Source organism: Prunus dulcis, chromosome 1, assembly GCF_902201215.1.
Source record: "Prunus dulcis chromosome 1, ALMONDv2, whole genome shotgun sequence".
Taxonomy (NCBI): Eukaryota; Viridiplantae; Streptophyta; class Magnoliopsida; order Rosales; family Rosaceae; genus Prunus; species Prunus dulcis.
The window spans coordinates 33,206,684-33,223,065 of record NC_047650.1 but is presented as its reverse complement, the minus strand read 5'-3'; the positions used below and the strand labels follow the sequence as shown (position 1 = coordinate 33,223,065).

Genomic DNA, 16,382 nt, shown 5'->3' with positions numbered 1-16,382 from the left:
TGAAAATATGAAAATAAAAAAGAAAAGAAAAGGTAAACACTGCGTACCACGAATTTTGGATGGCGGAAAATTGGAAATGAAAATATGAAATAGAAAAGAACAGAAAAGGTAAACACTGCGCTAGAAGAAGGGTTCGAACCTTCGACCTTGTGGTTAACAGCCACACGCTCTAACCAACTGAGCTACTCCAGCACGCCACGACAAGAAGTGCGTGGTATATTTCTTTGAACCACAACTTTTTCTTGCTGACGGTAGATTATTTTTCCGTTTCTGGATGACGACTCGGGAATGAATCAGAACATTTCAGATTCACAAAGCATTCCAATCACAAAACTTATCAGGGCTGTGCAGCCAATGCTTTAAATCTCGATAATTCTCCTACTCAGCTGCACAGTGATACCTTCCACTCTTTCTATTCAAGTAACTCTGCCAAGTGGTTCAATCAATGACACTAGCTTACAACCACCGGCGGACTTAAAGTATTTTTTAACAGAAGTGCAAATTTTGTCAAGATTTAAACATTAAAAAAACCAAGCGTGCTGCGCATCACAATATAGTGCAGTAGCAAACTAACTTATTTTAGGTTTTTCGTCGAACACCTAAATGGCACCTCCCAGATGGAGTAGAAATGCAATATATAACACCTAAAATGACTTTTTCGACGAAAAAAATACATCTGCACCACATTAAGCCTTAATAGGTTCGTCACTGCTTACAACTGAAAAACCATGGTATATTTCGATGGTTCCCGGTCGTATACATCCACGTGTTAATCTAATCAAAGGAAGAGTGCTTAGCGATGTAACGAGAAAGACAAAAACCGATATCAGAATTCTCCACCCAATGACATTAGATCACGAGGCTACATATAGAATAGAATATCAATCTTGCAAGGCCAAAAACAGAACAAACTAATTTGTGAGACTGCTTTCGTAATTTGATAAGATACTTTTCTCTATTTCCGCTTTCCATACATAATTGAAACTACCTTAGGTAAACTTCAGAAATAATCACGCAAATTCTAAAAACAAGAAATCAGAGCATAAAAATACAATGTATAAATTAATTTTCTTCATTAATGCCATTGTCGCATAAAAAATTTAATGTTACAAACTATAGTGTAACCCATTCGATGTGTATTTGGAGCCACCGCCAACAACTAAATGACTACGAGACATAATTGTTTGGAATCTGATGACAAAAAACCAGCATGGAGACGAAAAATCGGTGCAAAACAATATAACCACGTCCATTTCTACGCATCATCCCCCATATTAGCTGCAAAGCGGCCAATATTTTTACCCTGAAAACACACGACGAGAAAGAAAAAGTGAGCAGGAAAGTAGAATGAAGATGAAGATCAATGAACAGCAAGCATGTTGGAGTTCTTGCAGTGACTGAAGAAGAAGACTGTTCACAAGCATATATACCTCTGATAACATTCGCTGTTTGTTAAGTTGCTGGGTCCTTGCTTTGTTGACAACTGAGTTTGGTGATCTAAACAGCCTCTGTAACAAAGAATATGATTTATTATAGTAAAAACAAACAAACGGATAGAATTAAACAAAACAACTGATAAATTACTAACTCGGCAAAGCTCAAGAATATCGAATGAATAGGAGACTACATTTGGTGTAGTAGTCAGAACCAAACCTTTTCACTACTGGATAGACGATGTTCAGAATCTAAAAGATACTTTTTCTTTGGAGTGAATCCAAAAACATCCTGAAGGAGTTCGTTTTCCTGTTTCAGAAAATTTATGAATCAATTAGCCTTTGCTTACCTAAAGAGGAATTACATAATGCAACGATAAAAAATAGATATGAATGCTGCACAGAAAATGACAAGGAAATTATTGAAGGTCGAGAAAAGCAACCTGCATGTGCTTGATAAAACCTCCTCCAAGAAAGTGCTTCAAAAAGTTCAACTGTAATATTTTCAAAATGGAAAAAATTGATGAGTTGAACAATCCACAAAATAAAAATGTGAATACAAAAATCGGGAGGAGAAGCGGAGGATGAGAAGGACCTGTATCATCTGTGCCCATGTAGATGTCTGTAGCGATTCACTACCAATCTTTATTGAAATTTCAGGAGAATAACCATCCTAAAATTGAAGAATGCGATCACTATACAGGATCAATGCAATTAGTATTTATTTTAATACAAAGAATCTAGATATACCTCAAAATATTCCAAGATATCCCGAAACGTATTCCGCTGGTTGCTAAGATCTTTTTTAGCAGAACTTTTACCACCTGCCTCAGCTGAAAGGTTTCTGGCTTGATTAATAATTTTTGCCTTTAGTCCTTGTATATGTACATATTCCCGAGGTTTATTTCCTTCTTCAGTTGAGCTATCAGTTGAAATTTTAGCTCCCGCAGAGAACTTCTCTAAAATTCCTAGCTCAAAAATTAAAGCCAAAGCTTCACCAGAAGCTATCCGTATAGACCGGTCATCCTTGTCTAGCAGACTAGATAAGTATGATATGGACCTACATTATTGGCCAGAAAATAAAGGGCAAAATTATTTGGATGATTCAATCTACGAACCATTATGAGTTTCCAAGCTGAAAGAGGGTAAATAAATGCGACACCAATTAAGGTTTTACTCACTCTTGCCAATCTTTGGGATTAAGATTCCACCCATCCATAGTCGTAAGAAGAAAGGACCATGCAGACACCATGGTGGTTATTACAGGGGCGGAGGGTTTGACTGCAACTACCTGAAAAAGAGATAAGTAAGCCCAAACAACAGCATGCTCACACACTTTCTGGAAAAGTAGCTGGAACATGAATACTTACATTGGAACTCAGTTTCGGATGAACCACTTGCCACATAACTTGCATTGATTTTTCTGTTTGTTCTGGGTCACTACCACCAACAAAAGTGATAATAGCTAAACACTCCAGTAACTGCAAACATAATCCAAATTGTTTGTTCAGAACAAGGAACGCAGGTCCAGCATCAGGATAAGTCCAACTACCAGAAAGCCATTGAAGTTAAATACTAAAAAAGCATAATATCTTAGATACCGCGGATGTCTTTGTTGCTTCAGATCCTGATTTGAAAGCCTGCGAAATCACAGGTAATGAATCCTCCAGTAATTCATTAGCATTGTCCCCACATCCAACAGTCAAAGCCAATAGTCCTGCAAACATAAATGAAAAGATTAAAAACTGATTTTGATGCTGGGGGGAAAAGTACGTGAATGAGCCAAAAAAAGGGGTATTGGACTAACCAATCACATGAGACGCCAAACATATCTCTTTGGACGAACCCTTTTTTATGCAATTCAGACACTGATGCAATAAAGTTGCAAATCTGAGGAACACCAAATAAGTGTATAAGAATCATAGTATTAAAAAAAAAAAAACTCAACATTGAGTCAGAGAAACACAATAAGTTAAGAACTAGGCATCCCTGGGCCTTAAGAGACTAATTGAATACACGTGCTTACTTCTTTTCCACAAACTGATGCTGTAAGTTGCTATTAAACGCTTCAATAATTGATGACAGAGCTTTTTCTCTTGTGGAACCCCTTCACATACACAAAGTAAACATATAAGCAAAACGGGCAACAATCAAATCAGCTTCTTCACACAAAGTAAATATATGAGCAAAATGGGCAACAATCAAACCAGCTTCTTCACCCTTCTCTCTTATTATTATCATTACAGAACATGATGATTAAAAGCAACAAAATTGTAAAGAGAGTACCTCTTCTCAAACAAAGCATCTACAGCTTGGTCCAGTAAACTATCCTTATCCACTTGCATTTCTTCATTCCCGGCCACTGACATACGATCAGAGCGAACGGTCGACGTTGAACTCTCACTGCTATTATCATCATCGCTGTCTAACATCGCCGCATTCTTACGCTGAGAATTACCTGCCAATGCCAATCCATACATACCTCAGCACCAGAAATTCAACAATTTTAAATTTTTTGGCAACGTCCATGTATCATGAGCTCCAAAAACCATTAGAATCAACAAAAACAAAAAGGAAAGAATAGAACGCAAATTTGAGATCTCAAACAATCAAATTGATGTAAGCAAAACCTGAAATTGAATTGGAACCCTAATTAACATCCAACCACAACACAATCCAGAAGGTGAAATTAGAAAGGCTTACGCTTCCCCATCTGCGAGTTGTACGAGGGCTCCTCCTGACTATGGTTTCTTCGTCAGAAAAAATGACAGGGCTGACTGAGAATCTGAGAAGGAGAGCGTTGCCAAAAAGAAAATATAAAAAGATGGGTGAAATCGAATCGGTTGGAGACGAGAAAAAACAGATATTCAGAAAATCCCGAGGACAATTTAGCCATTAAAAGATTAGGGTTGTTTTGTAATATTTATTTTGAATCTGATTTTAGGGTAAAAATAGAGCGAGAGGTATTTCTCTTTCTGGGGAAGACAAATTGGGTTAGGAGGACCTGGGACGAGGAGGAGCTTAAATGGTCGAAAACTCGAACCGCAGTTTGTTTATTGTCTCTTCTCTCTGCTTAAATGGGGTAACAAATAGGGAATTATTCAATTCATATGGCATCGAATATTCGGGCAACATGTGGACCGCTGCTCCAACCAATCGTGTGGGTCAATACGTGGCTAGTTCTGAGCCGTTTATTTGATCCACTTTGTGATAAGATGTCAGGGTTTGGAGTTGGCGGTGTCGGTAGGACGAGCGAGTTGGGAGAGTGGGAGGGCGCCAGGAGGCGCGTAGACAAGTGTAGCATTTGCGCCACGCGGGGTTTCAAAGAAAGTTCCTGCGTCCGGGGCTTTAGATTTATTGTAGGCGTGATTGAATTCGAATCAAATTTTCCTTGTGTTAGTTTTAGGCGTGATTGAAACGCAGCGTTCCAGTCATTTGGTTAAAGGTTGTGGTTGTAACTTAAATGCTAGGACTTGCTTCCTACAACACAACACACTACCTTTGAATAATCACGACCGTTGATCCTTGAGCTGCTACACACAATTAGTCTCCCATTCCAACCGTAACTCCATGTAAAATTCGTGTCTCATCAAAGATGACAACAATTGACGTTAGCAAAATTCTTTCTTACAATTAACTGAATTGGACATAGATATGTGCCGGATGCTGAATTTTGAATCTGGCCTCAACAAGGGAAGTGATTCGGCCCACATATTTGAGTCCAAGCCATATCAGTGAGTGATGAAGCTTCAGAGCATCAGAGCATGTATGTACCCTTTTTTGGTACATTGTATAAATGCAATGCAATGAAATATATCGCATCACAATGGGCAGAGACTTGGGAGTTAGCCGCTGAGACTGAACCGTACATGATGTCTGAACGAACAACTCGTAAAAATCTTATACTTCCATATATATATATATAACTTAGAAAGGTCCATATACATATAACTTCAAAAATGTGGGAACGCTAGCTGGAATTCAAGCAGGGTCAGCCTAAAACTTGGATCTAACTTCATTAATCAAACCCAGTTGCCCGGAGGAGACCCACATAAAAATAATAATTAACAGTAATAATCAGCTAGGTTAACTTGGAGGTCAAGTAGATAATCAAAGCATTTTGAACGGCTTTAAAGCTTCAAAAACATCTGTGTTTAAGTTTAACAACAAGTCTTCCTCAAAGAACAAAAAAAAAAGTTGGTGAGGTTTAGAGGTTTTTTTGGCACATGATGAGTGTTCATTAACCATAATTTTATGGCTTAAGTCAGTCAGTCTAATCAGCTCCGTCACTGTGAACTGCTCTCATCAAATAACAACCAATTTTATGATTATCGTGAAGTCTTGCTATTGGCCCAAACCCGTCACACGTGCACTGAAACTCCCTTTTTTATTTTGGGTCTGCAGATTTCCTACTTCTGATTCAAGCTTTTTAGTCTTCCTCTTTCCACAACCGAAAACAGAACTTGCATAGAAAATGCAAATTGATTGATAAAAATACCCAACTACCCAATTCTGTTGAGCCTGTAACCGTTAAAACGGTGTCGCATTTTTGCTAAACAATGAGCCCCATTTCGTCTCCATTTCAACCTCTCTCCCTCTCTGTTTTCACTTCACTGTATAAATATATTGAGAGTGTTATTCAGTCTTGGTGGTCAACCGTTTTCTCTCTCCAATTCTTTGGGTTCAGTGGTTTAATATTTTCTGGCTCTGTTTACTCTGTTCCTACCTACTAGATTTTCTGTGTGGATGTAATAACAGAGAAAACAAAAATGAACGGAGATCCTTCATCACCAGACCTTTATTGCCACGAAGATCCGAACTTTTTGAATGAAGATGATGAAGAGATGGCAGAAGTAAACGTAGTAGTTAATCAAAACGAAATTGAGTTGGAAGAAGCCCACTTGCATAGCTTAATTGACAATGAGATCGCATTTGGGTTCAGGAGGGCTGAAGATTTGGTCATTGACGACTGGGTTCAAGAAGCTCGCTTGCAAGCTATCACATGGGTTCAAACAGTTAGTCTCAAACAAACCCATTTCTTGTATTTGATTGAACTGCATGTATGAAGCTTCAAATTGGAAATTGGAATTGAATTGAAATATATTTATGTTAATGGTGTTTCTTGAATTTCAGAGAACAAGAGCTCTTGGGTTTCATCCCAGAACAGCATATTTGGCCATCACATACTTTGATCGGTTCATTTCCCTGCAAGCCATCCCAGTAAGAATTTCATTTTTTTTTTTTTTTTTGGGATATGAACAACCAATGCAAGTTTAATTGACAATGCCATTCAAATGGGTTGTTGTTGATAATGATTTTATTTATGGTTTGCAGGAAAAAAAAAGGGCTGCTTTCGTTAGAGTGATTTCAGTGGCATGTCTATTATTGGCTGCAAAGATGGAGGAGATGAACCGCCCACCACTTTCACAATACACAATCCAATTCCAAGGCGGAAGTATTAAGAAAATGGAGCTTCTGGTATTGGTAGTCTTGAAATGGGAGATGAATTTAATCACACCCTTTGCGTTTCTTGATAACTTCATCTCAAAGTTGTGCCAAGAATCTCCACCAGGTCTAAAATCCGGGATTGAACAACGGCTCCTTTCCATAATGACAGGTATTTCTGTTACTATTTCCATGAACATTTATGTCTGATCACGCATGCGATTAATTTTTTGTTTTTGGGTTGATTTAGATGGTGATTATGTATTAATTATTACGTTTGTTAATTAATGTAGAGATTCATTTAATGCATCATCGACCATCTGCCATAGCAGCTGCCGCCACCTTGATGGCAGTGGATCAGAACTTAGCACAAGAAGCATTGGAAGCCAAGATAACATCCATTCCTGAATTGTACTTCCTGGAAATTGTGAGTCTTTTTTTCCTTTCAATAACAGCATTATGATACATCTCAACATTAGTATCACTCTCCCTATGTTCACTTTTGACTAATTCACCTAACTGAATGTAAAAATCCTTCCAGAATCGATTAATAATCTAATAAATAAAACTATACAAGTCATTTCCTCATTAGTTGTTTGTTGCAACAAATAAATCGAAGATTGGATTCTGATCGATGTTCTTGGTCGTCTTGGACCTGTTTGTCTTATTTACAGGAAGCTGTGTATTCATATTACACGATAATGCAGGTGCCATAGACGAATTAACCTAAAGAATTTGGAGGCCAGTAGATGTTGTAGGAAATTCTTGAGTTACATCAGGGAAGTGATTCTGCTACTTTGGTAAATACCATATACGACAATTAGTAGTTTTCATATTGGTTTAAAGAGTGTGTATAGTTCTTAGTCATGATTTGGAGATGATCAGAAAAAGCTTCCTTAAGAAAATTTACAGAAAATAAAAAAGAAAAGGGGCCATAAAGGCAAAGCTTTTGGACTCATATCAGAGCTGGTTGCTGTTACCTCCTGAGGTTTTCCTTTTCTTTTTTTTTCTTTTTTTTTTGGTACTTATAATTCTCGGGTTCAGATATCTGTTTTGGTTATCAGAGGAGGGGGTTGATTTGGGTTTCTGATTGGATGTTTGGAATGCTTTTTAGTTTGTGTGATTTGATGCTTCTATGTTGCATGTTGGCCATCAAAACAGTTTTGTAAAGGTGAAAGTGAATAGATTTGTTTGAATATTTGGGGATTGCCTTTTGAGGCGGGCCCTGCTCTTTTTCTTCTTTGAAACATTGGGGTTGGCTTAGCTATGCATTGCAGAGGTGTCATCGAAACGAAATTTTTTTTTTTTTGTAATGGAAAATTTCGGCTAATAATATAATAATATATGAGATATTTTTTCTATGTGTCATTGTGTTATTGACCGAAATAGTAAAAAGTGTTATTCCCTTGCATGAGAATTTCTTCCCATGGAAACCCAAGACATTGTGGGATCAAATGGTTTTTTTATGTGGATCATATTAGAAGCTAAAGTTACCAGTCTTAACCTCGGAGAAAACAAAAACAAAAACAAAATTTACCTGTTTTAGGTTATGGGCTGCTGTTCATAAATTTTACAGTTTTACACTTTTCTTTTACCCTTTCACGTACAACGGAAAAATAAAAAATAAACAGGTTGCATGGCATATCATAGTCGTTAATGCTTTTTTATTTTTTGAGTGGCCAAAAGAGTTGATAGTCGTGCTGTCAAAACTTGGTCAACTAGAAAAATAGCATCTTTGATCTTTGACCGTAGCTGAATTACCAAGGGTCTATATAATCTCAATTTACACGTAAAAATAATTTAGACTCACATTTTATTTGAGATTTTACTTTTCCCACTTGGTGGTTCTGATATCGTGCTAATTAGAACTTGAGAAAATTTTTACAATCGCTCATATCGACTCCAATCCTTTGGTACCACGTGTGCCCTAGTTTGAAGAGGCCTCGAGGCAGAGAAAATAGCACCTGCCCATAATATATAATCACGATGGCCTACTAAGAAAACAGTGGTGTCTATATACTATAATATAGCACTACAAGGCAAGGCGGTATTAGGCAATAACAGGAGCAATGCCAAGAATGAACTGCAGGATCAAACTTCTGTCAGCGCAAACTAAATCCCTTAAACGTTTCACCAGTTAGAAGTTAGAACAGCTATCACACATCATGTTTACAAAAACCGACATCTTTCCGGAAGTTGAGGATATTACATCTTTTTAGCCTTCAAATTTGCTAGACTTTCCGACTTTACAGTATCAAAAGAATGATAATGATCTTTGAAATGATCCCCCAAACAAAACCTCCAGCTGTCGACAAGTACCTTTTCAAGTTTTGATTGATCTGTTTCATTACACAGGGATGAATTTCAGAGCTGCTGAAATCGGCATGCCAAGGAACCCAAGTAAAACGCTCACGAACCATTGCTGCAAACTTAGAGGAGATGTGCTTGCAAATGTGCCCAGGAACTCAATGATTATGATTTGAAAGATAACAGTGCATGAGAGCACAGTCACAAACACATAGTTCTGCAATATCCCTTTGAAGACGTTTATCTTCTCCATTTCCCTAGAGCTGATCTCATTGAAAACCTGAAAGAAGACAGAGAGTAGGAAGTAAATACTCTAAGCAAATCCTTATCAGCATAAGAAGGGGGCTGCATTTATTCCCTCTCCAAATTTGCAAGATATTCGCCATCATATCCACCGGCATGCTGCAATTATTACTTGATATTACAGTAACAGAGCTAATTAGTCAACATTGTATATGGAAATTACTCTCCTAATGACAGCAGTGATAATAAAGTACTGCATGCATGCCAATACTCCGAATTTTATGAGTATCATTTTCAGAATTTGAATCCTAGCATTTCCAATACTCCGATTCATTAATAAACACAAATGATTAAGTCAAACGCCTGATGATTCATGATTACCTGGCAAAACACAAATGAGTTGAAAATAAGGGTGTTTAAAATCAAATCAGAATCTGGGCCAACCAGCTGAAAGGCTTCTTTTCCTCTAGTCTGTAGAAACCATATTATCACAAACTGATACAGAGACTGCCCTAGGATATTCCTCCACATCACATTAGTGATGAAGTTCCCTTTCCTACCAACCGGTGTTCTCTTCATTAAATCATCATTAGGAGGCTCTGTGGCTAATGCAAGGGCTCCTAGAGTGTCCATGATCATGTTGACCCAGAGAAGCTGAACAGCAGTAAGGGGAGTATTTCCTAGGAGCATTATCAACACCCAAGACAAAAGTTAAACATTAAAGGATTGTCATGAAAAAGAAAAAGAAACATAAATAAGAAAGAAAACATATCGCAGTCTGCTTACCGGTTAAACAGGCTGAAGAAAAGTTGACAACAAGGGCGACAACATTGACAGTTAACTGGAACTGAACAAACTTCTGTATGTTTAAGTAAACTGAACGCCCCCATTTGGCCACAGTCACAATTGTAGAGAAGTTATCATCCAAAATTATCACATCAGCACTTTCTTTTGCCACCTGAGATAATGCAAATGGTTAATTACCTTAATGTCAAAAAGGTTCAAGTTGACATAAAAACTAAAGGATATGGGGCTCTACCCCAAAAGAAAGAAAGAAACAGAGACTTCCTTCGGCAAAGGATTCGCTTCTTTCTTGCATTATCCATATCTAATCCAATATTATTTAACCTTAGGACAACCATTTTGCAACCCTAGTGCATTCTTCTGATATCCAAAGTCAGTAATAAGATTATGGAGCTCTGATTTGTACAACTACAATTTCAAATCAAATTCTACCTGAATTGAATGTTCGTAACATAACAAAATAGGCTTACTGGCACAAGAAAACTATACGGATTGAACCTTCCTATAAACAAAAGTACCAATTAAACAATTTGGCTGTCTTTCAGCATATTACATGTAGAAAAAGGAAAGTGGTCCTTAAAAATGGGTGACTTAATGATATGAGAGAGAGTCTTTTACTAGACAGAAAAAGGGGCAGCATCTTGGTAAATACCTCAGTTCCAGCAATGCCCATTGCAAGTCCTATATCAGCTTCATGAAGCGCTGGAGCATCATTTGTACCATCACCAGTCACAGCAACAACTTCTTCAAAAGTGGTTCGCAATTGTTTTACAAGGGTATGCTTATCCATTGGTGAAGATCGAGCCATTACCTGAACACATGATAATATCAAATTGTGGTCAACAGAAAAGTCACTTCTCGTCAAAGGGAATTACAAAACTAGAATAGTAAAGCAAATTTCTACTTCAATTATTGTCATATGACTTTCTAAAGGCGTGCTTTCACCCATAAGTTAAGAAGTAATGTATTTTCTTTCATATTGATATAGTTATTGTCATCATTATTACTCTACTTCCTGCTAAAGACATGGATTTGTAACATCTTATTATTCACCCTAATTAGCTGTGCAAGAATAGTAAAGTAGGAATCGGGAATTTGAATAGAATTAACACCTTAGGGATCTTGTTAAATAAAATAGTATAATTAATTAATTAATTAAATGTTTGTGAGACACATCTAGCGGGATTTTTTGAAAATGTGGTATACATGTTTCTACGTAAGTGTCTTTTAAAAAGCTAAGAAAATGCACCTGAAGTTTTGGAATAATTTTTTGTAATTCCTCCTCGCTCTTCTCACGGAATTCAGGGCCTTCAATTGCCAAACCCCCATCAGTCAAAATTCCACATTCTCTTGCAATTGCTTTTGCAGTGTTTATGTTGTCTCCAGTTACCATCCTGACAGTAATGCCAGCAGACCTACAAATCTCAACAGACTCCTTGACACCAGGACGAACTGGATCTTTGATACCCACAATGCCTATACATGTATACCCAGAGCTAGGAATAGGACTTTCAGCAGAGAACTCGTTTCCAATCTCCATGTACGCGAGGCAGAGAGTTCTAAGGGCTTCACTAGCAAATCGTTCAATGATGCCATTCAAAAGATCGATGGATGCTCTGTCAAGGGGAACAACCTCGCCATCTGGACTCAAGAATTTGTCACATGCAGCTAAAACTATCTCAGATGCACCTTTACAGTGCACACGGAAGCCACCTTCAGGAAGCTCTAGAACAACACCCATTCGCTTCTTCAGAGAATTGAAGGGCTCAACTTTCACAACCTTCGATGCTTGTCGTTCTGCCTCGAAATCGCCTCCGAGCAACATCCCAAATTCCAAAATAGCAGTTTCAGTGGGTGTTCCCAATAACTCAATCTTTCCATCTTTGTTTTTAACAACTTCTCCTCCTGTGTTGTTAAAAATAGATTGGAGCAGAACTCTCAAAGATGAACCAGGAATTTCAGAGGACAAGTTAGAAGCTCCTTTAGAGGTTCCCACATCTTTGATTTTTCCACAAATGCAAGCTTTCACAACAGTCATGTGGTTAGTAGTTAGTGTCCCAGTCTTGTCACTGCAGATGGTTGTGGCTGATCCCATTGTCTCACAAGCAGCCAAATGCCGGACAAGTGCCCTATCGTTCATCATCTTCTTCATGGCAAAAGCAAGACTCAATGTCACAGCCAAAGGCAAGCCTTCAGGAACAGCAACAACAACAATTGTAACAGCTATAGCAAAAAATTCCAAGATTTCCAATGCTTCATCTCCAGACCATATCAAGTGAGATCCTTCTTGAAGCTTGCGGCTGAACAATCCTTGAACCAATACAGCAAATGTCACAACAGCAAAAAACAGGCCTATTTTCCCAATGATGGTTGCCACACCATTTAGTTTGACCTGCAAGGGAGTTTCATCATCTCCTCCTTCACTGAGGGTAGCCATCAGTTTACCCCACTGGGTTCTCATTCCAACAGTAGTCACAAGCATCTTGCATGATCCATCTTGAACTTTAGTTCCTGATAGGAGAAAAGGATTCACAGCATTGACATTGACCGGTTCACTCTCTCCAGTTAAACTAGATTCATTTATCAGCACAGAAAACCCAGAAACAAAGAGTCCATCAGCTGGGACCAGATCCCCAATAGAGAGATGAACAATGTCACCAGGAAGTAGATCATATATTGACAACTTCTGTCTGAATCCGTCTCTAGTAACCTGAACAGTAATTTTTTTCTTCTCCTTTTCCAAGTCCTTGAACTGCAGGGACTGTTTATAATCGCTAGTTGCAGTGACAAATACAACAAGCAAAATGCTCGCAACAATTCCGAGTCCATCATGGGCACCCTTTGGCCATCCTTCTGTCATTATCCCAACAAGCAGAGAGACAAAGGCACAAAATGCAAGTATCATGAGGGTAGTGTCTTGAAGGGCTTCCCACACATAAACAAAAAATCCGCGTGATGGTCTTTCAGTGAATTTATTAATTCCATAAATTTCTTTTCTTTGACTCAACAATTGCTCAGAAGTGGAAATTCCATTGACACTTGATGTTCCAAGCTTGCCTGTAATAGTCTCAACACCACCATGAATTCTCAGCTTCTTCACATCACGGCCTTCAACAATCGAGCCCAACTCATCAGCACAAATTTGAAACCCTGCAGCTTTGACTTCCTCAGGCACAGTATAGTCACTGAGAAAACTTAAGCCTGCATACATTTGAGGGTTGAAAACTAAATAAATGGATAACATAAAGAGAACTCTTGTTTGAAAAAACATAACCATCGTATAGCCAACTTTTGAACTGAGCAGGTTAAGATTCTTGCCTTGGATAAACTGAAGTGCAGCTTGTGAAACCAAAACTGCAACTCTAAACTTTTCCTATTAATTCAACCGAAGAAGAACGGATGCAAAAAACAAAAAAGAAAAAAAGAAAACCAAGTCCACAGTAAGAAACATAATTTTCCTTTATAAGACAGTAAGATATATACTTCTACAGAAAGTATGGCAGACCTTAATTTCCCTTGTTTTATAGTAGACCTTAATTTCATAGTTCATGATACAGTAACTACTGTTCACCGAGGAATTGAACTTATATTCATTTACATGCAGCATAAGATCATTTAAAGCAGCTGAATTACTGAAAATTTTCACCATGCATGGTTCTGGAAATGATATTGTTCAAGACTATAGTACGTTCCCAGACATCCAGCCAAAACAAATTCTCATGTCATGAAAGCAATAAACGTTTGAGTCCTCTTATGGAACCTCATCGTAGCACACTCCATATCACTATACCAAATTCAGTGGCAAGTTACTTTCTCAGGATTTTCCATTTCCACATGGTTCAACATTCAGTGAAATCTGACAACACCAAATGGCTATTTGTTCAAGCTGTCATTGAAAATAATAACATTTGCAGGACAACTGGATCTGTTAACAGCAAGGATTATTCACCGTCCACCTGGAATACATGATCTCAAATTTCGAATAACATATCACCCCCATAACGAAATCTTTTCAAATAAGCAGAGATGCTCTTCCTTACATCTAAAATATGTTGCTCAAGATGAGCCTCAACTTTCCATATATGTGTGGATTTGATTTTGTTCAGCATGCAAATAACTCAAATGTAAATCTACAAATACGCATGAATGGAACTTAATCAATTTCAAATTCAGATTAATGATTTGATCTATTCTAGACTTCTGGCAGTCGTTTACAAGTATGGTAAGTACCTTTTGGATCAAGGACAACCAATCAATCATAAGCACTAATTAGCTGGAAAAAAGAAAAAGAAGGAAGGAAAAAACAAAATAGAAAGCGATTTAAACCTGATTGGTGCGTCGAATAGCTTCAGCCTCGAAACGCTTGGGGAGATTAGCAGTGAAGCGGAACCTCCGTTTCTTATTCTTCACAATCCAACAGAGCTTTCTCCATCTCTGGAGGGCCTCCTCCGACGAGTTCTTCGCCTTCAAATCAAAGTTCTCATTCAAATAGCTCTCCATCTCAGCTTCGCAGCTTCACCAAACGCGACCTATCCGGCTATTCTTCTATACACAATTTTATACACAGAAACCCTAGCCTTTACTCAAGCACACCACCAAAGAATCAAAAGGCAGGCCGAACCAGAGGAACAAAAATTTGTACCAACAGTACCTCGAATCGTATTTTTTAGTCTTCAGTCTCTGATTTGATTTGATTTTTTTCTTTTTCAAATTCAAATGAAATATAAGACCAGAATTGACCCTTGAAAATCAGACTTGGTCTTCCCCTCCAAATCTTTCTCTGGCCCTGTCTTCTTACTCTTCTTGCTTTTGGTTTTTTTTTTTGGTTATGGCTAAAGCTAAAGGACACAGAGAGAGTGACTGTTGACTCTGTTTTTCAACGTGTAACCCTCGCCTTTATCATCTCTCGGACCAGATTCTTTGCAAAACGTTTCAAGCAAAAGAAAAAGGCAAAACGTCAATTTTGTCCTTCTGGTTTGAATTGGAATCAATTCAAGGACAATACTCAAATTTTGACCAATTTTCTTAACTTCTGTTACTTAGTAGGGGCAATTCAGGCCACAAATTATTACAAAATTCATTCCTTTTAAAACTAAACAATATAAAATTTATATTTATATAAAAATAGTTTTAAAATAAAAATGAAACCTCTCCCTTCCCTTCTCCTCTCAAACCTACACAAACCAACAGTCCCCACCCACCCACTGCCTCCATGTAACCCAACCACCACCCCAGCCACCCAAGCCTGCCCCATCCCAAACGAACCAAATCGCCCGAACAACCAAATTTTTTGTCAATCATTCTTCTCTCTCTCCCCTTCTCTAATTAGTCAAAGCTCAAACAAAGTTTAATGAATATTTGGGCCCAGTCATATTTCTCTAACCAAAAGCATAGGCTACTGAAGTTGGAAGAGCCAAAGGTTCTTGGGTCTTATGACATCCCTTTCATCAAAATCATATGCTAGGGTGAGATCTTGCTTGGGTGTTTCAGTAGCTTACAAACAAAATAAAATATATATAATTAAACAAAACAGATCTTTGGAAATTGGGTTACATGTCAGGTGGTTTCGTCATGGGGAGAGGTCAGGTGGGCGGTGGGGGAGGGGTTAATCTGGTTTGTTGATAAGTGGCTGGATCCAAGTTGGGGGAGCGGTTAATTTGGTTTGCTTTGAAGTCTGGGTTTGTTTTCTCTTCGTTTTGTTGCCGACGGCGATGGTATGGTGTGAAGTCAAGTTGTTAAGTATGGTTTGGTTCTTAAGCGATTTGGCTTTTTGGGGATGGGGTGGGCTTGGGTGGCTCGGGTGGTGGTTGGGTTACAGGGAGGTGTTGGCTGGCTGAGGTTGGGCGGTGACTGTTGGTAGGTGTAGGGTTGAGAGGAGAAGGGTAGGGATGGAGAGTTTTTATATTTATTTTAAAATTATTTTATATAAATTTAAATTTGTGTTGTTTAATTTTAAAAGGAATGAATTTTTTTTTTTAATTTATGGACTGAATTGCCCCTCCACAGATAACATAAGTTCAGAAAATTTGATAAAAATTAAGTATTCTCCTTGAATTGCTTCAAATTAAAACTACAAAGGCAAAATAAACGAAATTTTAGAATAAAAGTAATAAAATCACATGAACTTTAATAATAAAAATGATAAAACAC

The 16,382-nt window shown here is 37.9% G+C and overlaps 3 protein-coding genes and 1 non-coding gene across 5 annotated transcripts; 1 reads left to right on the top strand and 3 right to left on the bottom strand.

Annotated features, from left to right (window-relative positions):
- Nucleotides 1–118: 118 nt before the first annotated feature.
- Nucleotides 119–192, bottom strand: TRNAN-GUU. The gene has a single exon. It is a non-coding gene; the product is annotated as a tRNA-Asn (tRNA).
- Nucleotides 193–1,037: 845 nt separating this feature from the next.
- On the bottom strand, nt 1,038–4,510 carry LOC117615939 (interferon-related developmental regulator 1). 2 transcript variants are annotated; one of them, XM_034345121.1, is made up of 13 exons: nt 4,137–4,453; nt 3,720–3,891; nt 3,460–3,540; nt 3,241–3,323; nt 3,035–3,150; nt 2,804–2,914; nt 2,615–2,724; nt 2,184–2,493; nt 2,029–2,106; nt 1,877–1,927; nt 1,654–1,743; nt 1,431–1,508; nt 1,038–1,303 (listed from the first exon to the last, which is right to left on the bottom strand). In XM_034345121.1, the coding sequence occupies exons 1-13, from the start codon at nt 4,144–4,146 to the stop codon at nt 1,256–1,258; spliced, it is 1,338 nt and encodes a 445-aa protein (XP_034201012.1). In that variant the 5' UTR covers nt 4,147–4,453; the 3' UTR covers nt 1,038–1,255. The 2 variants fall into 2 exon arrangements, 1 of the variants encoding a protein (XP_034201012.1); XR_004584082.1 differs by having other exon boundaries at nt 1,289–1,303; nt 1,589–1,743; nt 4,137–4,510.
- Nucleotides 4,511–6,255: 1,745 nt separating this feature from the next.
- Nucleotides 6,256–7,616, top strand: LOC117616112 (cyclin-D5-1-like). The gene is made up of 5 exons (XM_034345325.1): nt 6,256–6,448; nt 6,567–6,653; nt 6,768–7,050; nt 7,172–7,305; nt 7,553–7,616. The coding sequence occupies exons 1-5, from the start codon at nt 6,278–6,280 to the stop codon at nt 7,592–7,594; spliced, it is 717 nt and encodes a 238-aa protein (XP_034201216.1). The 5' UTR covers nt 6,256–6,277; the 3' UTR covers nt 7,595–7,616.
- A 1,332-nt stretch (nt 7,617–8,948) lies between these two features.
- LOC117622377 (calcium-transporting ATPase 1-like) lies at nt 8,949–15,247 on the bottom strand. Its single transcript, XM_034353033.1, has 7 exons — nt 14,559–15,247; nt 13,551–13,605; nt 11,482–13,433; nt 10,885–11,043; nt 10,215–10,386; nt 9,810–10,108; nt 8,949–9,465 (listed from the first exon to the last, which is right to left on the bottom strand). Exons 1-7 carry the CDS (start codon nt 14,730–14,732, stop codon nt 9,226–9,228), a joined length of 3,051 nt encoding a protein of 1,016 aa, XP_034208924.1. The 5' UTR covers nt 14,733–15,247; the 3' UTR covers nt 8,949–9,225.
- Between the last annotated feature and the right edge of the window lie 1,135 nt (nt 15,248–16,382).

Excerpts from the sequence above, each read along its gene's own strand:
- LOC117615939 (XM_034345121.1), bottom strand. Across the intron at positions 2,915-3,034 it reads AAGCAACAAAGACATCCGCG|TTACTGGAGTGTTTAGCTAT; the intron begins GTATCTAAGATA and ends TTATGTTTGCAG. Across the intron at positions 2,494-2,614 it reads AATCCCAAAGATTGGCAAGA|GTCCATATCATACTTATCTA; the intron begins GTGAGTAAAACC and ends CCAATAATGTAG.
- LOC117616112 (XM_034345325.1), top strand. The coding sequence starts at position 6,278 with ATGGCAGAAGTAAACGTAGTAGTTAATCAAAACGAAATTGAGTTGGAA. Across the intron at positions 6,449-6,566 it reads CTATCACATGGGTTCAAACA|AGAACAAGAGCTCTTGGGTT; the intron begins GTTAGTCTCAAA and ends CTTGAATTTCAG. Across the intron at positions 7,051-7,171 it reads GCTCCTTTCCATAATGACAG|AGATTCATTTAATGCATCAT; the intron begins GTATTTCTGTTA and ends TAATTAATGTAG.
- LOC117622377 (XM_034353033.1), bottom strand. The coding sequence starts at position 14,732 with ATGGAGAGCTATTTGAATGAGAACTTTGATTTGAAGGCGAAGAACTCG. Across the intron at positions 13,606-14,558 it reads CTATTCGACGCACCAATCAG|GAAAAGTTTAGAGTTGCAGT; the intron begins GTTTAAATCGCT and ends TTGAATTAATAG. Across the intron at positions 13,434-13,550 it reads TGCACTTCAGTTTATCCAAG|GCTTAAGTTTTCTCAGTGAC; the intron begins GCAAGAATCTTA and ends AAATGTATGCAG.